Source organism: Rhodamnia argentea, chromosome 1, assembly GCF_020921035.1.
Source record: "Rhodamnia argentea isolate NSW1041297 chromosome 1, ASM2092103v1, whole genome shotgun sequence".
Taxonomy (NCBI): Eukaryota; Viridiplantae; Streptophyta; class Magnoliopsida; order Myrtales; family Myrtaceae; genus Rhodamnia; species Rhodamnia argentea.
The window spans coordinates 12,203,352-12,225,257 of NC_063150.1; the positions used below are offsets into that span (position 1 = coordinate 12,203,352).

Below are 21,906 nucleotides of genomic sequence, written 5' to 3' on the forward strand. Positions count from 1 at the left end.
AGGACCCGCTAGTTTTTTCCTTGCCGCTGATTTTGGTCACCTGTTGCGCCTTGCTCAGGCTGCTTTTTCGGCTGTACACCCTTGCACCCGTGGACACAGCTTGTTGTTTCCGTGGGTTCAAAGTTTTTGGTGTTTGGCCTCCTCTCTTGTATATCGCGCTTTTGAATAGTTAATACAATTCTTACTTTACCAAAAAAAAAAAAAAAGTGTCCTTTTCCAGACTAATGAGTTATCCTTAATTTGTTGCACAAATATAAATCTATAGTATTCTTGGAATGCCTTTCATTGTTCTTAACAGTCGGTACAAACTACATAGTTAATATGTGTTTAACGTCTACTTATGAACGGTTCAAAGATGTGACAACATTTCTCACTCGAAAATCCTGATCGTGGAAATTGACTTTTTCACTCGCGGTGCACAATATAAAATTCGATTCCAAATTAGAAACTTCTATAAATGGGTGCCCATGACCGATGGAACTTACCTACTACCAAAATAATCCGCCAACTCGATGGACATTGCTAACAATACTAAACCAAAAAGTAACAATTTTTCTTGGACGAAGCACCCATACAAAAGCATCTAGATCCTCAAAGACTCTGGTAGATGAGAAGTACATATAATTCAATCGATATAGTGATACTGAGATATGAAATAACGTTATGATTATCTTATCATAAAGATCACAAATTTAATATTGCTATCACTCAAAATTATGACAATCTTATCGTTCTCTTTTATTTAGGCATGAAATACTGTCTTATTGCATCAAGATCTCAATATCTAAGCACTTTGGAACTTTCTCATTCTTTGACATTTTTGTTCAGCTCAAATAAAAATCTCACAGAAGACTCCCAAGATTTGGACCGATTCCTTTACAAGTAATATATCATAATTTATATATGTTATCTATTTCAAATATTGATGTACCCCACCTATATTTTCTTTTGCGCATTCAATGATACTGGGGTACAGGGGAATGTGAACTTTGAATGCGAACTTGCATGCAATGTGCTTGCCATAAATTTAGGAAAGTCTTCGACTATGGATGACACAAATTCTACAAGCTGGGCAAAAAGAACAAAGAAGTGGGACCAGATTGTAATCTGAATTCTCTGCCATTGGGAATAAGGCTACTTTCTGAAAAGTAATGCAATTTCTAAATAATTAAACATACACTATTTAATTATTCTTCTTCTTCTTTTTTTATGAAATGAAATTCTTTTGGAATCTAGATCTTTTGAATATCTTAAATAGATGAGTAGTTGTGAACGTTTTGATCATCCCCATCTGAAAAGATTTAAACTCATATACGACTGTCATGATGTTGTAATTTCAAGCAAAGCAAAAAGCAAGTACAGAGCGAGCGACAATTTTTATTTGAAAGTTAAGGCAATTTTCAAATAATTAAACAAACATCATTTCGTTAATATTTTCATTATTCACATGAATTAACACTTCTTTGAAATCTAGATTTTTTATTATTATCATTAATAGATGCGTAACTCTACACGTGGCAATACTTTTGATCCGAAAAAATTTAGACTCATATAAGATGTGACAATGATGTAATCCCAAGCAAAGCAAAACAAAATTATAGAGTGAGCGAGGGATTTTATTCGAAAAGTAAGGCAACTTTCAAATAAGTAATCGTACATTATTGGATTAATCTCCTCATTTTTCTCATGAGTGACATTCTTTTTAAATCAACATATTTTTTTTTATTATCTCTAATAGATTAGTAGTATTATAAATTCAAGCAAAGCAAAACTCAATTATAAAGTGAGAGGGAGTTGGAAAAGTGGACTTTTTTCAGCCAGATTAGATATCTTCTTTACGTAATAGACTTTTTTAGAGCGCTTATCGACATGACTGTCAAAATTAACGGAAAATATATTGAAGTTTAGCCGTGGTGCCACGTCGGAGAAAAACAAAAGAAAATTGGAGGACCAATAATTTCCTCCTAAAAAAATAATAAATGCTGTTTAATTCAAAGTCTCTATCACGGTCCACTAACATGGCCCTTTTAACATTCTTCTAACACGCCACTTATTGGTGGACTTAGTGAAGGTTGTACTTGGATTGGATTATTTTACTACATTCTCCTAAACTTTTGGTCGACCTTTCTTGTCGTTTATTCAAAGCAAAAAGGGGAATAAAGAAGAAGAAGAAGAAGAAGAAATGCAAATACTTATCATGATACTGAATTATTAGACTATTGAATCACCGTCCATAAAAGACTGGAAAAGCTTCGTCGTCTTCTTCTTTTCTATTGGGTCAAAGGAGAGAACTTTAGCCTTGAAAGTCCAACCTGCACTATGAAACGTGTTCATATGCGAAACTTCGCATCGAATCAAACGCAACTCCTCATGGAATGCACGATTTGCCTCAACAAATTGACAAATCCAAGTAATGATTCTTCTTTATGATGCGGATTGGTTACTTAATGGCCAATATAGAAGCTTCCAACAAAATTAAAGTAGTGATGGTACTTAACAATGGGAAATAGAGCACACGTTGCTTATTTAGTTATCTTCAATTTATGTTGTTCATTTTACTGGCCCCGTACTGTTTTCTGCATCATTTCCCTCTATGGGCGTTAAAAGTGGAAACAAATTGCTACCAAAATGGTTGGTCTAGGGTTAAACAGTCAATTTATCTATTTATTTATGAGATCCCGAGTTTGATTTGGTTTTGCTCAAACCTCTGTAACAAAGAACTAAGCAAAATTTCTTATCTATTACTTTATTGTCGGTTCAATCATCGCTGACCGTGCTACATGGTACATCATCATGTCAACGATCTCTAGCAAATATTGGCCTAGGACTACATTAGAGTTTCGCTCAAAATTTTTGAAAAGTTTATGATTAAATTGACATATGTATAATAGGTTTAGGGCTCTCTAGACAATTTTCCCTCCCACCATATACTCAACCAATCTCCCATTATCTTATAATATCCTCTCAAACTCAAAATAGTAGTAGGGAAACCATCCAAAGTTTCAAGAAAAGCAGTGGAATGATGTAAAATTAAGGACAGCCCTTGGCGAAAAGGACCAAAAAAAAAAAAAAAAAATTCCGAGAAGCCATGGACAAGATCAAGAGTGCCTCAAATATGTTTAGCTACCAAAAAGTGAAGCGTTATTCTCAATATGTGTAGTTTGCTCATGGAAGATATCGTTTTGTGATACACAAAAATAGGGGAGAGAGATGTGTCAGCTCATTAATTACATAGATGGTATTATAGTCTGCTTACCCATGCCGTGGTGGTGGCTGTGGTGGAGGTAATGATGCCAGCATTATCCATGGTGCCCGGTCATGACAGAACTAAGCTTATTGAAGCATACCAACCTGAGAAATTGTGTGACTTTGGAATAGGATGGTTTTCTACGAACATTTGTCCAGATTCGAACTGTGGAGTATTTAAATCGGGATTTTTTTTCTCGTCGTGAGAATAATCTCTTAATATCGGTTACTTGTCAAATATGTGTTGTCATGTTATCTATAGTTGTTGACCCACCATTACAGGGTTTATTTGTCCATACATCTTATTATATTGGAACAGACTAAACAAAATTACTTGCCAAATAATCAAATATGACTTGTCACGTCCAGCTATGCATATTACTAAAATAAGAAAAATAATTCTCTTGGCAACAGAGGAGATGCTGATCTTGGATTTCTATTCAAATGTTGACAGACAAGAAGTACATCACTGCACATTAATCACTCATAGATGTACAAGAAATCAAATAAAAGTAGAAAGATAGGATTATAAATTCGGCCTTATAAAAAAAGAATATGAAGCGCCAGTTCTTCACCTCTCCAAGAAAGACCACATGCAAAATCCAGTTTTAGACAGAGAGAGGGAGAGAGAGGCCTCATCTGAAAATGTCAGGCCTCTCTTTAAAACCCCGCTCATAAATAAATTCCTGGAGACTTTCCTCATACAGCAAGTGGGTATTTTGAACGTGGTCAGCGGATCAACCACGCAAAAAAATAAAGGAGAAAAAAACAACCCACCTGCAAAATAATAGGGACGCCAGACCAAAAACCAGAGCCAATGTTTTGGCGTTGGCAAAAAGTTTGGAGTGGTCTGAATCAGAGAGAGTGATCCACGGGCACCTTGCTTTCTCCTCAAAGGTCTCAAACCTTTTGACCCCCCAAAAAAAAAGAGAAAAGGAAATGAAACAACTGAAGTATCATTATTAGGGTTTTTGTACGTTGTTGCTTGCATGTTATGAGAGCTTTTGCAGGAGATCAGATGAGATCCAGAAGAGCTTGACGCAGATTCCTCTCGAGATCCCCCATTTTCAAGCTGAATCCCACGTCCATCTGCAAGAAATCTTTTTCAGTTTGATGGCAATGAAATAACATAAAATAAGTGATCCGGTAGTTTTCTCATATCGGTAGATAAATAATTAAATTGGCATATTTAGTGAGATCTCTTCTTTTTACATAAAACATTTCTTGGAAAACAAACAAACAACATGGAGTTAAAGCCGGGAAAAAAATTTGAGAAATGGTGGTGTTATATATCTTTACCTGAGCTAGGATGGTAACATCCAGCATGGAACTCCCAAAGGATAGAACACAACTGTTCACGACAGCTAGGTTCAATTTCTCTATTTCGCCCGTTATTTTCGATGTGAACCCATTGCGTTTTTCGCAGTGAATTTTGATGAGGACGCACTTCCCAGAGACTCGTGCCTCGATTTCTAGGAGCGAGAGCTGCTGGTGGATTTGGCTGCAAGAGCTCTCATTGGACGAAGAGCGCGTGTCCTCGTCCGGGGTGAGTTGGGACTTCTTCACGACGACGACCGACTCCACAGTCTTCACTGCCACCTCCTCCTCGAGCGTCTTGACGCGTTGTTGAAGCTCTTTCAAGTACTCGATGGCGTCCTCAAGGACGGTAGCCTTGTCCATCTGAAATAAGCATTGGAAATTATCAGAACATTTATTGTCGCATAATTCGTTAACGGCGTGAAAATTATTTTGAAATGGTTCCCTTTAATCAGGGATTAAGAAAGAGACAGGAAATTATTAGTTGGGCAAGTGGAACTCTAAAACACACGGATGCGTTGCTCTTCTCTCGCCAGATGCTAACGACTAAACTAATCGGTCTTAATCTCTTGCTTAATCCCACCAGTCAATCATACACCCCCTATAATTTTTAAGCTTTTAAGACCTTTACCTTCTTAAGATTTGGAATGAGGGCTGAGAGCGCGATGAAACACCCGCTGAGCTTCTCGCGGCGCTTTCTCTCGGCTAGCACGTGATCTTGTGAGCGTACCGGCGTTCTGCTTGTCGTGCCGGCGCTTTTCATCTGTCGATCCTCACAATCTTGGATTTCATAAGTACCTTTGACACACACAAGAGGGAGATAATATTTAACAAGAAGAGATTTTCAGAAAAAACTGTTTTCACATGTAAGCTTCGGTCTCTTCCAAGACTTTACCGTAGAACGGATTGGATTTGGCAGGAGACGAATCGGGGTTCCCGAATGATATCAAGCGTGAGTCAGGAGACCGAGACGGGGACGGAGCATGAAGGGATGACTCACAACGCGGTGATATTGCCATCTCTGTCGCATGGGGAGAGTTCTGGCTCTCGGTCTTGAGCTGTTTCCGGGGCCTCTCGGTGAGCCCTTGAGGAGTTCCCGCGGATCGCACAGCAAAACCAGGCATCACCTCGGGGTTAATATGAGAGAGTGGATTGGATGGAGACGAGCTGCAGTAGGGATGTGAAGGAAAATATGGATGGAACAGATCAAACTCATCATCAAGTGAGAAGGAGGAATTGAGTTGCTGCTGATGATGATGATGGAAATAAGCTGCATCTTCAACCATCTGAGGATATCCACCCCAAATATCGGAAGAAAAAGAAAAACAATTAAATGCGATTGAATTTATTGGTCTGCAACTCTATATTCGAAGAGATCTATCTAATCATGGAAAAACCGGAAGGAGTATTACATCGGGAAATATCCTCGGCGATAAGATCTCCATTGGATCACCACCTTCTTCTTCTGGGTCCTCTACTCACCCTGAGCACAAAAACGATGAAGAAGACATGAACCAAAGGATAAGGTAGGAACAAGTCGTCGTCTAGTTCTATACTATACTCAATGTTGGATCCAACAAGAAAACGTTACTGTCCAAAAGAATTTGCATACTGTGTGTCATATCAAGGAAAAAAGAAAACAAGAAAAGAGGAAACAAGGTCATCACCTGTGAAGAAACGAAAGAGAGAAGCGAAGCTTAATTGAGCAATGGCGGACTCGAAGGGAACAGTAGCTCTTATTTTTATGCGCCGCCTTCCCCCCCCAAAAAACCCAACACCCACACACGCGTTCCCGGCGACGATGCTGACCTCGCACGTGCGAAATAATCGTCTCCCTTTGCGTGCGCATTTGTTCACATGGGGGTAGATCTCCCTTTGGGAAATAGTTTTGAATTACAATGGTAGTTGAAAATTTCCAATAATTCTTATTCGCATGTTTGACAGGTGAATCAATGTGAACAATAGCTGTCTCCTTGAGAAAATTCACGTTCCAAAGTCCAAAAAGGAACCACTGGGAGATTGCTCCAGTAGCCACTCTTTCCATTTGGGAAGATGGAGGTGGGAGTTCGAATCCCTATCTTTAACGGAGTAGTGTGGGGAAGCGTGAGAAGAGAGTAGGTTTTGTAACCTATACACGACACATAGTGTACACAGTTTGGCTTATATAATAAAGATATGATAGAACCAATAGTAAGGATATGATAGAATCAGATAAAAAAAAAATTATCCAAAAAAGATTCTCCATAATCTGCACATGACTTCATTGGTTTATTTACATTATAATTTTGTCCAGTCGAGTTGTCATAAAATCATTCACTAGCGCTTTTGTCTAAACTTTAAGTGATTTTTTTACTATGGTCTAAACCTGGTTACAATTTCTTGGCATTCAAACTTAATATTATCTTTTCCGACCAAAAAAAAAACTTAATTTATCTTTCATAGAAAAAATGGATGAGGGCATGGTCGACATATTCTACCCATATGCAATCATCCAAACATAGGAGACAATAAGCATCTTCTCCTCCTTCCCTCCCCCCCTCTTTTTTTTTTCTATTTCTTTCGATCTACTCATATATCTTTTGGAAAAATTGTCAAAAAAGTCCTAAGCCATTTGCACTCGTGCCACTTCAATCCTAAAACTTTTAAACTTACCGATTTAATCATAAACATTTTCACATTTCCCCAATTTAGTCATATTGGTCGGAATTCGCTGACGTGGAAGCGGTTTGTCCTACGTGGCACTTGCGGTGCTAACGTGAAATACTGTTGATAGTATCTTAACATCTTTTTTTTAAAAATTATTTATTTTTTCCTTTTTCTTTTCTTTTTTTGATTTTGATTTTTCTTTTTCCTTTTTTTCCTTTCTTTTTTTTCCCTCCGACACCTCGCTAGTGGTCAACGAGGGCAGGCCCATTGGAGGGAAAAAGAAAGGAAAAAAATAAAAAAGGAAAAATGAAAATAGAAAAACAAAAAGAAAAACCAAAAATACAAATACAAATATTCGAAAAAAATATTAACATATTATAAAAAAAAATTATTCACATCAATGTCGGAGGTGCCATGTAGGACAGTGAGCATCCATGTCGGTGAATTCCGACCAATATGACTGTATTGGCAAAATGCGAAAATTTTTGAGACTGAATCGGCAAATTTAAAAGGTTTATGGTTGAATTGGCAAAAGTGCAAAAGGTTTAAAACTTTTTTGACAATTTTCCCTATGTCTTTCTATGAGGTCATAGTCCACATATTGCACGTATATACAGCCATCCTCACATATGAAATTACGAGCATCTTCTCTCTCCTTTTCTCTTTCTTGTGATATGTTTTACTCTATAGGACTATGATATTCGAAGGAACAAACAAATTAAATCTTGAATAGAGCTTTTAGCTAAAAACACATTTGGTAGGTTTTGAATTTTGTCCTATTGAGATTTGGAGATGGAAGTAAATTGTTTTCATCATGTTGCATGCGGGAAAGAATACAAAAGCAAAACCTTTGAAGAAAACCGCGACGGGAAAGGAATAGATATGGATCCTTAGTTGCCTAGAAAATGTGGTCAATCAACTTTAAAATGTCTGTTTTAAAGCAAAAAGGGTGTAGAAAAAGACATGTAGCTACGCATATAATATATGTGAGAGCCAGGCGTACATTTTACTAACAGATATCCTAATAAATTGAGTCAGTTACAATTGCATTCTTACATTTTTTTCATGATGTGTTCAGTTCTTATCTGGACTAACTTATATAAATCTAATCTTAAATCATTTTGTTTGTTTATTATACGAAAGTTAAGATTATTTTCAAACTCAAAAGTGGGAGACTCCTTAAACTCACCGCGGCAGTCAGCCACCAATCAGTAACTCAGCATCTACCAAGGAAGCATTTCTTTGAAAAGAATTTCAATGAAAGCATTTTCTAAGTCAGCTGAAAAGCATTTCCAGTCGAAGAGAATAATTGCAGTTAAAATCAGCGAAACGATTTCTCCTTTCTAGCAAGGGGAAAAAGTAATCATTCTCACAATCAAATAAGAGAAAATCAATCACTTTCCTTGAAAATGGATTTTAGATAAAATCATATTATTTCGCAAAAAAAATTTCATGAAGCAAACGCAATCTCAAGTATTGTTTCGAGTTCCAAACTTGCAAAGAAACACACTTAGGGTTTGTTCGACAACGATTCTGGTTCTTTCTCCGATTATGTTCTTCGGAACAAAAAAAGATGAGAATCATGTTTGGTATTGTAAATGATTTTGATTCTGTTGTTGGGAACAGGTTTGGCGCAAAAACAAGAATAAAAAATGTTGATACTGGAAAAAAGAATCACTTTTGAGAATTACAAAAGAGAACAAAGTCTAAGTTCTTTTAAAAAGATTAAGTCCACGTGGGCTTCCAAATGGACTTCTAAACTTAAAACAATAAAATAAAAGTAGATTTGAATATTTACTAACAAGTAATTCTTTTAAATAATTTTTAAAAATTAAATTTAAAAATAAGCTTTAAAATTTAACAAGAAAATGTTAAAAAATTTTAAAAAAGGGAGGGGAATTAAAAATTTAAAAATTCAAAACATGCAACAGCAAATTTTTAAAAATAAAAATATGAGGAAATTTAAAAAAAATTAAAAACTTTAAAAAGGTTAAAAATTCAAAAAGACTAAAAAAAAGTTAAAAAATTTAAAAAAAATTGAAAAATTTTAACAAAAGAATTCTCGCCATATGATTGTTTTCGGGAACAAAAATTTTGTGTAGTTAGTAAACGCGTTTCCGTTCGAGAACAGAAATTTTGTGCGATTACCAAACACACTCTGATTCTCTCAATATCATCCGGGAAGTAGAATCGGAAGATGTGATTCTAATTAGAATTACTTTTTAGGATCAGAACCGTTGCTAAACATGCCCTTAACTGTTGAGAAGACCTTCCTTTGAATATTTTGATTCCGACAAAACTATCTTTCTTTAGAAAGAATTTGGTAATGCTTTGAAATATTATATTGTAGGTATAACACATGAATAAAAAGCTTATATTATTTCATACCTAATGTGCAGACTCAAGAAGAAGTCGTCATATATTTGCTTATAAGTGAGTTAAATCTTATTATTCGGATGGAAGGAAATGTCACCTTTGAAGACTCAATCTGGAGAAGATTTATATAACACATCAGCAAGGACTCTACTAAAGCTCAAAGTCATTGTTCTAGTTTGTCTAGATTCAAAAAGTTTCTTCTACTTCTAAAGACTGCTTTTGAATTATGTTCGGATTCTGCAATATGTTCTGATCAGATTTTGAAGACCCATGTTTAATAGTTTTTCAATTTGGCTGTGTTATTTATGAAAGTCTGTAATCTTTGATTGACACAATTATTTTCCAATCAGATTGGGAGAATATATTAGATTGAATATTACCTTCCATGGGACAAGAAATCTTGGATATTTGAATCGACTCTACTTATAGAAACTAAGGATTTAGTTGTATGGGCAACCGAATCGAGAGGTTCAAGCAATATTTCAACGGCTACTAAATCTTCATGGATACATACTCGTTCAATCAAGATTGATGGCGTCCAATCAGCGATTGAAGAGCGATTCTTCGAAGACCTGTCCAACGGTTAGTTTGGGATTGAAATAGTATGAAAGAGGGATCAGAACATATAATTCGAGAGTGCTTTAGTTGTTAGGATTCATATACTTGTTCTTGAGAGCTGCATATTTTTTATTTGAGAGGTTTTGTAAGAGTAAAAAAATGTGACATCCTTTGTAATCTTTCAACGATTCATCTAGTAGAATCCAGCCTACCGGCTATCGGTGTGAGAGAGTGAACGTAGGCTTATCTAAGCCGAACCACTGTAAACTTTGCATGCAATTCTCTCTTACTCCAAACTCTCTTTACCGTGTTTGGAACTCTATACATCTTGTTCTGAATTTGCTACTGAACTTATTCACAGTCTGTTTTAACTTGTTTAAATTCCGTATTAAGTTTCAAAATTGTTCAGAATCACCTAATCATCTCCTTCTAGGTGATATTGTTAGATACAACATTAACAACCTATTATGTCTTAATGTAAAATGGTTTTGAATTAAAATTAGCAAGATATAGTCTTGCATTCTGCACAGACTCTACATAAGATTTTTGTCAGAGAAGCATTTGATGGGCCGGAGAAGATGCACGTTTAGTGTAAACCAAAGTGAATGAATTAATCTGTCGGCATCACATTATCAAGTGGATATATTGTCAGATAGATTAAGAAGATATTCGGTAGATTTAATACTATTAAGAAAAATAACTGGGCCAGATTAGACCCTATACAAAAGAGTAGCATTTTCTATATTATTCATTCAACGAGTCTGTCAACAATATTTTCCAATTTTTCTGGGATTGTAGGAAGAAGACAAATGAAGTCACTGCTGAAATACCATGTTGGCTGTCTTTACCGATGATCGATCATATCACTGAAAGCTGACTTGGGACACCAACCAACCTAACGGAATAGTTAAGCCACCATGTTGCACCAATTGCCGATGCACATCCCGTTAAACAAATTAAATCAAATCCTAGATGTAGATCATGATCTAATCATAAATTACTTCAAAATTGCTATGTTTATGGAAAATAAACATATTCTATTTGGTATGCAATTTGATGTCAATTGGACAAGTTGCTTTTCTCTTTTAATCTACCCCTCGTTGAGCTGGAAAACGGCCTCTCAACCAAGAGGACAAACCACGCACCCGTCGAGCCTTATCTGCGAGTTGCTTTTTTAAGCAATTCTTTTGTTTCTTTTGAACTTGCACTTTAGTAATTGCTTTGGAATTAAAGGTTATGAAAGCATACATGCACATTTACAAGTCTACACCTTATATATTTGAATAAATTTTGGCAACTTCGTGTAAAATGAAAATCAAGCAACATATGCCGTAAGGTTTTGAAAAAAATAGATATGGTGCGCACATGATTTTCACTCTCAATTTATGCTTATTCAAAGACGGTGACTTTTCGATTAAAAAAAAAGATGGTGATTTAAATTAAAAATTTGTACATGCATACTACGAATATAAGGATTTATCTCCCTTTTGGGGGATTTTTTATTAGTCTCATGCATTATATGAGAGTTTTATAGCACTGTCAGAGTTAATAATCAACTACACCAGCTAAAGAGGATTAGAGATTTGTGATTTATATTGGCCTCTGACATCCTATTAAAAAATACGGCAAAGAAAATGGCCATTAATAATAGGGAGACTTATTAAAATAGTCCTAAATCTTTTGCAATTGCGCTGATTCAAACTTAAATATGTATTTTTTTTATCAATTAAGTCCTAAATCTTATGCATTTGTGTCAATTCAATCCATTATGTCAATTGTGGCAGGAAATTATTGACATGGACGCCATCCGTCCTACGTGGCGTGACCAGCGTTGAAGTGGACAATTTTTAAATAAATTAATATTTCTTTTAATTTTTTGAAATTTTGTTAATTTTTTCTATTTTCTTTGTCTTTTCTTTCCTCCATTCTCCCTCTAGCTGGTCACCAGTGAGGTCGATCTCACCGGTCCTCACCTTTGGCCATTCGCCAAGGTCCAACGATTGGTTGGAGGAAGAAGGAAGGAAGAAAAGAATGGCTTATTTGACCAAAATTACACAAGGTGAATATAATTTTTAGAGTACATCACACAATATGCTGCAGGGATGAGTAAGACAAACCGACTGAACCGAGAATTGCTCGGGCCAGAACAAATCAACTGGTTTGGTTCGATTTTTGGGGGAGCAAGTCCAGTTCACGGTTCCACAATTGAAATCGATTATTTGAGGTCTGGTTCCTGATTCTAGGAGGAGCTGAACCTACCGAACCTAATTATTTTTTTTTTAAATTTCCCAAATCATGGTGTGTCTGGTGCAACTTCTATTCATAACAGAACAAATGACATCCGTGTGTCTGGGGCGTTAACTGAGCTAGATCAAAGCATCAGAAGGGAAAATCATAACATTATTGAAGAAAAATCGTTTGTTGGTGCATGGGCCTTTCCTTTTGCATGCGGCTTAGCTCATGCATCGATGCATCTTCTTTGAAGCGTAGTGTAGTGGTGGTGCTACAGCGCAAACAAGTTGAGAGGAGTTTGAGTAATTTCTAGTTAAGAAGCGTTGGCCATGTAGGTCCTCTCTCATAATGGTTAGCGGGAGAAAGTGGGAAGCAAATAGCTTTATGATTAGTAGAGACACTGAGAACAGAGAGGGAGAAGCAGCGATTTCACTATTTTCATTGAACAGCTTGAGAATCGGACCTGGATGGACTAATTGCTCGTCTCGGGAACTGGGAACCCGTCTTCCTGGTCCATTCCTGGGTGGGACCAGAACGGATCGGGAACCGATCATCCTTAATATATTGTTCTTTCTAGACAAATGGTGTAATTTGTCTCCCGTTGCATTTAGTCCGCATAGGGGTGGGATTGGATGACAAAGTTAGGATTTAACACGTCTCCTATGAAGTTACTGAAGTATATTCTTGAGATAATTTCATACAATTGTCAAATGAAAAATTGTTTCACGTCAAATTTTATCGTTGAACAGTGAAATTGTATGACTACTCCTATTAAAAAGCGAAACTCTCCGACTCTTGATGATAGATGAGATTCACCGATCAATAAATCTAGACAATAGAGACATATGATGAACTCAGACATCATTTTCATGGACTCTACTTAATGAAGGCAACTTTCTTGTCATGAAAGCAATCCAATCGACCCAGCAGACGATTTGAGCAAAATTGTCGGAGCTGGTTTTTTTTTTTTTGGGTCGAAATTGTCGGAGCTTAAAGAATGTACAAATTTTAACAAGTTAAGTGTTGTCTCATCTTTTAAAAAGCGCTACCCGGATGAAAGGAAAAGTTTGATAAAGACATTCTAATGCATCATGACGACATGCTTGCGTTTCATTACATCATCAATCATAAGTTACCCGGAGGCAGATTGTATTATTATTATTGTTGTTTTTGGTCGGAAGGGACAGATTGTATTATAAAGTAACCAAATATTAAATTTCTTCAGTTGGTTCAAACCATTTTCTCAATGGTGAGTTTCTGGCCTTATTTAGATATGGATTTTGGAATCTTTAGGGTTGTTACCCGGATAGAATTGCGACATTTGAGGAAATAGATGGTCCCATAATGATTAGTGGATATGTTCTTTTCACCTGCTTAAATGACAATGAATTGCCTTAAATTACATCATGTTGTCTATTGTATATGTTATTTTCACCTGCTTCTGATCAAGTTGCAGCATGCACTAGACCATTTGTGATTTGACTCCCAATTGAAGTGGTTACATGAGAACTATACTTTATATACTATCAACAAAAATGGCGAAAAATGACCAAAAAAATCTTAAATCTATTGAAATTGTGCCAATTTAGTTCTAAACTATTTTTTTTTAATCAATTGAGTCATTGATATGGACGCCGTCTGTCCTATGCAGTACCGTCGACGCTGAAGAGGATAATTTTTAAAAATATATTATTTTTCATTTATTTATTTATTTTTATTTTTCTATTTTTTCCCCTCCATCTGGCCTCAACCACCGTCAACCTCAGATGAGAACCACCCTCACCAGCCCCTAGCAAGGGTCAGCCTACCCTAAGACCGATGGAGGGAAAAAACAGAGAAGGGGGAAAAAAGAAAAAAAGTAAGAAAAGGAAAAATATAAAAAGTAAGAAAGGAAAAACTGAAAAAACGAAAAAATTTGAAAAATTATTTAATTATTATTAAAAATTGTCCACTTTAGTGCCAGCAGTACCACGAAGGACAATCGACTTTCATGTCGGTGATTCCCGACTAATAGGACTGAATTGACAAAAGGTGAAAATGTTTAAGACTAAATCGACAAAATTAAAAAGTTTAAGACTGAATTGGCAAAAGTGCAAAAAGTTTATGATTTTTTTGATAATTTTTCCCTAAATTAGGGTTAACATGTCTCGTAGTTCATGTTCATAAAGTAAATTCTTGATGTAATTTCATGAAACTGTCAAATGGTAGATTGTTTAGCGACGTTAAATTCTATCATTATATAGTGAAATTATATGACTGCTCCTATTAAAAAGTGAAACTCTCCCCCTCCTGATGATATATGAGATTCACCAATCAATAAATCTAGATAATAGAGACATGATGAACTCGGACATTATCTTCATGGGCACAACTCAATGTAGTTGAACTTTCTGGTCATGAGAGCGATCCAGTCGACCCGACACATGATTTGAGCAAAATTGTCGGAGCTTAAAGAAAATACAAATTTTAATGAGTTTAAGTGTTATTTCCTCTTTTAAACGCGCTACACGGATGAAAGGAAAAGGTTGATAAAGACATTCTAACGCATCATGAAGGCATGCTTGCGTTTCCTTACATCATCAATAATAAGTTTGTTTTGTATTTTTCAATTTTTTTTAATCATCAATGACAAGTTACATAGAGACAGATTGTATCGTAATGTAACCAAATATTAAATTTCTCGATGGTGAGTTTCTTGCCTTATTTAGACATGAATTTTGGAATCTTAGGCTGCATTTGGTTGTCACGATAAAAATCAGAATAGGATAAAAGTTATCCTATCCTATGTTTGGTTACCACCCAGGATGGGAAAAAGTGGGATATAAGGAGGATATAGTCTAGAAAAAATTATCCCATGGGGGAAGTGGGATAAAGGTGGGCATGATTTCTTATGTTCATAGTATAAAAACTATTTTTTTTCTTGAATAACAAACTTCTCAAAAATAAAAATAAAATAATAATTAAATATGAATTATATTTGAATTCTAATATTAAAAATAAAATTAAAAAATAAAAATAATTTTTTATTCATTCATATATATATATATGTGTATAAATTTTAGTTTCTTTCTACTTTACAATATATATTCTGTGCACATACACACATACACTTCATATCTATGTCATTATGAATTGAAGGATTTTTTATTGGGTGAGTTCAAAGAAGGATTTTTTGGTAGTATAGTTTGTTATTTAATAAAAAAATTTATTAAGAAATGATGGAACGAAATAAAAATAACGAAAAATGATATAAAAATAAAAAAAAGTAAATAAAAATGAAGTAGAAAAATGCAAATTTTAAATGAACAAATTCGAACTTGAGAACGATCTTTTGAATTTTTGAAGAACATGTGGCAATGAAATTTCTATAAATAAAAAAAAAATTCCTTCTCTTATGTATCTTTGGTTCATGTTGAAGTTTCACCATTTCTTTATATTTTTTAGTTCACGTCAAAATTCTACAAAAACGGCGAGAGAGTTGAAACTTCTTCTCCTTCGTAGTTTTCTAGTTCATATCAAAAGTCTATGAAAGCGGAAAGAGTAAAAAATCATTCTTGTCTGTAGCTTTATGGTTCATGTTGAAATTTAACGAAAGTAGCGAGAGAGACAAAACTTTTCATAGTTGCAAATGCGAATGATCATATTTTCTCTCTCACTAGAGATAGTAGTGAATTATGCGAGATTTTTGTAGTCTCCGTTTGTGCATTTTCAGATTCATTTACATCCATATATGTAAATACCAAACAATGAACATAATAGGATATGAATATATCCGGCTTTTATTACTGTAATTCACCAAACAGTGAATAGGATATGGTAAAATCCTTTGGTTTCATATCCTATCATATTCAATCATATCTTTGTTACCCGGGTTGAATTGCGGCATTTGAGAACATGGATGGGCCTATAATGATTGGTGGATGTATTATCATGCCTTAAAATTAAATGACATCATTCTGTCCATTGTATATGTTATTTTCACCTGCTTCTGATCAATCCAATTTGAAGTGGTTACATGAGAGCTATTCTTTATATCCTACCAACAAAAATGGCACTTAAGTACGTATGGAAATTATGTAAAAATTGAAGAATAAAAAAGAAGTAAAAGAAGGAAGTACATTAGGATGGTTGTAGGATGAGAATGCCAATTTTTGCAATAGGATTCATGAGAGATTTATTAGATAAGACGATATTCTCATCCATTTTTCGAATTATCATCGTTGTGATCAAAATTTCTTTTGTTATCATTCATCTTATAGCAAGATCTGTCATGCCACGTTTCTCAAAGATTGCAGTTAAAAAAGTTGCTTTGGCTTTATAATATTGTCTAATTTACATCACAACTGCTCCGTTGTTAGTTTCTGCTATCCCATTGGGACCAAAGCGATGCACATAAATTTGCTTGAGCGGACAAAATTATCACCACTAATCATTATAGAGTGAGCTCGGGTCCATCATAGATCCGGAAATCAGACCAGACCTACCATACCCGATTGGTTTTGACGCAGGGACATTGATGTTCCATGAAATGGCTCATAAGTCGGGATCATTGGAGTGCCCTGGAGCCACAAGTAGCACAAAAGTTGTGTGCTGATAATGTATTTGCTGTCCTAAGAGGACGCACTTTCTAGATGGCAAAAGTATAAAAAAATTCCTAAATCTTTTACATTGATATCAATTTAATCCTAAACATTTTCATTACATCAATTTATTCCTAAATTTTTTACATTGATATTAGTTTTGTCCATCAGGTCAATTTATGTAGGAAATTGCGGACGTAGATGCCATCATTCCTACGTGATGTGGTCAATGGTTATGTGGCCATTTTCTTTAATTTTTTTCCTTTTCTTCCTTGCATTTTCCCTTCTTTCACTTTTCTTTTTGCCGGTCGCCGACCATAGGCCATGTTCAATGAGACTGGCCTTGCCTAGGTGAGGGTCGACCTCATCGGGCTGAGCATGGGCAAGGCCGAGCGAAGGCAAGGGCCCCCTCGCCTGAGCCATGAGGGCCTCGTTGGGTATCGCCTAGTGACGAAGAAGATGTAGCGCCGGACTAGGCGATGACCCAAGAGGTGCAAGTGCAAAGGCAGTGGAGTCGAGGGTCAGGAGGTGAGGAAGGAGCCTAGAAGGTGTGGACTACAGGAGGTTGTATTAGCAGCAAAGGAAGCGACACGAAGTAGTCCTCCATTCCACCGACCGCCCTCACCTCAAACTCCCGCCCCATCTCCTCCCTCAAACTCCGCTTGCGCGAGGGTGGGCACCATCGAGGCTTAGTGAGCAACCCTCGCCGGTGTGATGTTCGTCGAGGTCGCCTTGGCCTTGGCGAGGGTTGTCCTTGCTAGAACTAGCGAGGTGGGCCTCGTCATCCAATGCCCGTGGTCAATGGTCGTTCGTCGAATTCACCCGCAAAAGGAAAAGGGAAAGAAAAAAGAATAAGAAAAAATATAAAAAATTTAAAAAATTATTAAAAAACCATAAAAATATTCATGTTAGCATCGACTCGGTCACTTAGGATGGCCGATGCCCATATCAGCAATTTCTAGTGTAAATTGGTCGATGGCCTGAATTTGTAATAATGTGAAAAGGTTTATGATTAAATTAATCTGATTGAAAATTTTAAGATTGAATTGGTACAAATGTAAAACATTTCTGCCTTTTTTTGATACTTTTCCCCTTTCAAAATAGAACTTTGTGCCTTTACGGTGTTCGAGTCTCAAGTTCAACTCCCTCTCTTGAGTTTAGCCTTGATTAGTGAAACAATATTGTCCCAAACACTCTCATGGGATGACCCTCATATCTATTTACTATTTATCTGCTTTCTATGATTCAAGAGTGCTGGTGTGGAGACTTGACTCATGAAACACCCTATAAGTTTCATGAACCGATAAAGTTTAGACTTTTGATTTGCGCGGGTTACATTAGTCCGGAATAATTTGCCTGCAATAAGAGAAACTCGAACGGAGGACTTCTGATTTCTAATCCGAAAACGCTTCCAATGTCTCGACCTCTTGCATTAACCTGGAGATTGGGATGACCATTGTTTTTATCAAACCAACAAGTTGCTTAGTTTGTTGCCCATATGTTGTCTATAGAATGGGTCAAAGGTGTTTCGACCACAAAAAAAAACAAATGTGTCGAAGGTGTGACAATTGTACGCACGACAGCAACCGTGTGTAAACAGAATCTCACTTGAAAAATCCAGACTGGGAGATTGACTTTTCTCCCTATCGGTGCCCCGTTAATAATTCATTCCTCGTTAAGAATTCATTCCACGATTGACTTTTTTCACTTTCACCCTGGTTGAATAATAGGTTTCCACGACTGATGGAACTTAAATACTCCCAAATTTATTTTGCCGACGTGATGGACATTGCTGATAATACTTAAACGAGGAAGAAACAACTTTTCTTGGACGGAGCGCCCATTAAAAAAAAAAATCTAGAAACTCAAAGACTTCGACAATTAAGAAGTACAATACACGGCCGCCCTGAGAGAGAATATTAAATTATGGTGATCTTATCATAAAAGACCACCTAAAATTATGATGATCTTGTCGTTATTTTCATATTTAGGAATGGAATACTTTCTTTTTTCGTCTTACTTGACCATTCTGGATTTTTTTTTTCCATTTTTTTGACTTTTTTGTTCATGTGGATTCATAATATATCATCTCAAATGAAAATTTCCGAAAAGATTACAATGATTAGAACCGATTAGTTAACAAATAATCTATTCTAAGTTAAATGGAAAATCCTTGTCATACTTTGATGTATCCCACCAATCTTTCTTTTGCGCATTCGCTGGTACTGTGGTACAGGTGAATATGAATTTGCATGCGTCTGTTCGCCATATAATTATATTAAGAAACGAGTCTTCATCGATGGAAGACAAATTCTAGAAGCTGGGCCAAAAGAACAAACAAGTCGGACCAAATTGACATCCCAAATCTGATTTCTTACCAATGAGAATAAGGATTTTCTTTTGAAAAGTAAGGCAACTTTTAAATAATTATCTAAACACTAGATTTATTAATCTTTTCATGTTTCTCATGAATAATACTCTTTAGAAATCATATCTTTTTTTATTAACTTTTATAGATGAGTAGCGGATCAAGTTTCAATACTCCTGAAAAGATTTAAAATTCTACATGATGCGATAATAAATGGTGAGCGGTTTCAGGATCCTTTTTGGTTCTAGGTGGTTGGAACCAGTTCTCTATTTTTTGGAACTTGGAATCTACCATGCATACACTAGAGCTACCATCATTAGAACTATTTCCTTCAAAAATAGTATGTTGCGCATATATATATAATCTTTTCATAGATTAATGAATCCCACCTATCTTGTCTTTTGCCCATTCATTGGTACTGTGGTACAGGTTTTTATGACTAATTCGGAAACAATAACAAACTTAAAATTGAGAAGAAGAAACAAACACAATTATTTACGTGAAAACCCTTGCAGGAAAAATTACGAGGAGAGGAGAAGCAAAATCTACTATAGAATCAAGGATTACAAAAGGTAGCTCTAAAAAACAAAAACAAAAAACTCTTTTTGTCTCCGTTTCTTAACATAATAGCTTTAGAAAGAGCAATATTTATACTACTGCCCCTAAGCCATAACGTTGGCCCAAGCCTATAAAAAATTCAAAACATATCAACAAATCTTCACAGTGGGTTGAATTCCTTAAATAGACATAAGTAATAAATAACAAAAAATTCAAGCCATATCAAGAAATCTTCACAATGGGTTGAGTTCCTTAAATAGACAAACGTAATAAACAATATTCTCCTACCACAAGAGTAAAAACTCAGTTGCAACAAAAATTAACCAAATCCAAGCAATGCTTGAATTTAGCAATGGACAAGGACTTCACCAACATATCAGCTAAATTATTTTCTGTACCAATCATCAAGACCTTAATATAGCCATCAATAAAAACTCAGTTGCAACAAAAATTAACCAAATCCAAGCAATGCTTGAATTTAGCAATGGACAAGGACTTTGTCAACATATTAGTTGAATTGTTTTCTGTACCAATCATCAAGACCTTAATATAGCCATCAGCAAGTATATTTTCAATAGAATGATACTACACATCAATGTGCTTTGTGCTATCATAATACATCTAATCTTTAGTAAGATGAATAGCACTCTGACTATCATAATGGACAATAGTCATACCATAATCCACACTAAGCTCTCCAAATAAGCATCTTAACCATATAGCCTCTTTAACTACCTCTGTAATAGCCATATACTTTGCCTCTGTAGTAGACAAAGCAATAATAGACTATAAAGAAGCTTTTCAATTGACTGCACAACCCCTCCAATAATAGATATATATCTAGTCAAAGACATCATCTTATGAAGGTCACCAGCATTATTAAAATCTACATATCCCGTAAGAGTTTCACAAGTTTTCCCAAACTCTAAATTATAATATAAAGTGCCCCTCAAATATCTCCAAATCCACTTCCCAACTTGCTAATAAAATTTTCCTGGGCATCATAAATATCTACTTACCATGCTAACATCATGTGAGATGTCGGATCATTGCAAATAATAGCATACATAAGGCTATCAACTGCACTAGAATATGGAACATGTGGCATATATTTTATCTCCTCATCTCTTTGTAGACTTAAACTAATTGATAATTTATGAGTAACAAGAGGAGTACTTACTGGTTTGACATCTTTTATGCCAAAATGATCTAACACCCTCTCAATGTAGCTTTTTTGGAAGAGATACAAGTTTCTTGTTTTCCGATCTTGTTGAATTTCCATGCTGAGGATTTTCTTCTCTGCACCTAAATCCTTCATATCAAATTCAGCACTCAACTACGCTTTCAAATTCTATATAACATATTTATCTTTTGCTGCACTTGACATATCATCAACATATAATAGCAGATAAACATAAGAGCTGTTTGGAATGTTGCACATATATACACAACTGTCATATTTGCTCCTACAATAGCCAAGTTGCATCATAAACCAATCAAACCCTTTATACCACTGGCTAGGTGATTACTTCAAGTTATAGATAGACTTTTTCAATAAATAATTATGATCTTCCTTACCTTCAAACTAAAAATCCTCTGCTTGACCATATAAATTTTCTTTTCAAATTCACCATGCAAGAAAGTTATTTTTACATTAAGTTGTTCCTACTCTAAATCATGCATAGCAACTAACGCAAGAAAAACCTAAATGGAACTGTGTTTAATGACAGGTTAAAACACATCATTAAAATAAACTCCCTTAGTCCGACTATAGTCTTTAGCAACTAGACGAGCTTTAAATATGATGTCTTCAACTCTAGGAATATATTCTTTTCTTTTAAACACCCACTTGCAGCCCACAATTTTCTTTCCTTTCGGTTGCTTGACAAGCTCCCAAGTTCGATTCTTTTCAAGAGATTCCATCTCTTCATTCATAGCAACTAATCATGTTACTGAATCTTTGAAGAAATAACTTCCTTGTACGTTTTAAGCTCACTAACCTCTATTAACTCTATAGCTAAAAGA

At 35.5% G+C, this 21,906-nt stretch overlaps 1 protein-coding gene across 3 annotated transcripts; it reads right to left on the reverse strand.

Moving 5' to 3' along the window:
- Positions 1–3,784: 3,784 nt before the first annotated feature.
- On the reverse strand, positions 3,785–6,265 carry LOC115753800 (transcription factor bHLH18-like). 3 transcript variants are annotated; one of them, XM_030692614.1, is made up of 6 exons: positions 6,231–6,265; positions 5,961–6,046; positions 5,459–5,849; positions 5,195–5,361; positions 4,546–4,926; positions 3,785–4,335 (listed from the first exon to the last, which is right to left on the reverse strand). In XM_030692614.1, exons 2-6 carry the CDS (start codon positions 6,006–6,008, stop codon positions 4,261–4,263), a joined length of 1,062 nt encoding a protein of 353 aa, XP_030548474.1. In that variant the 5' UTR covers positions 6,009–6,046; positions 6,231–6,265; the 3' UTR covers positions 3,785–4,260. The 3 variants fall into 3 exon arrangements, with proteins under 3 accessions (XP_030548474.1, XP_030548475.1, XP_048129194.1); XM_030692615.2 differs by lacking the exon at positions 6,231–6,265 and having other exon boundaries at positions 5,976–6,096; XM_048273237.1 differs by lacking the exon at positions 6,231–6,265 and having other exon boundaries at positions 5,961–6,089.
- Positions 6,266–21,906: the final 15,641 nt, after the last annotated feature.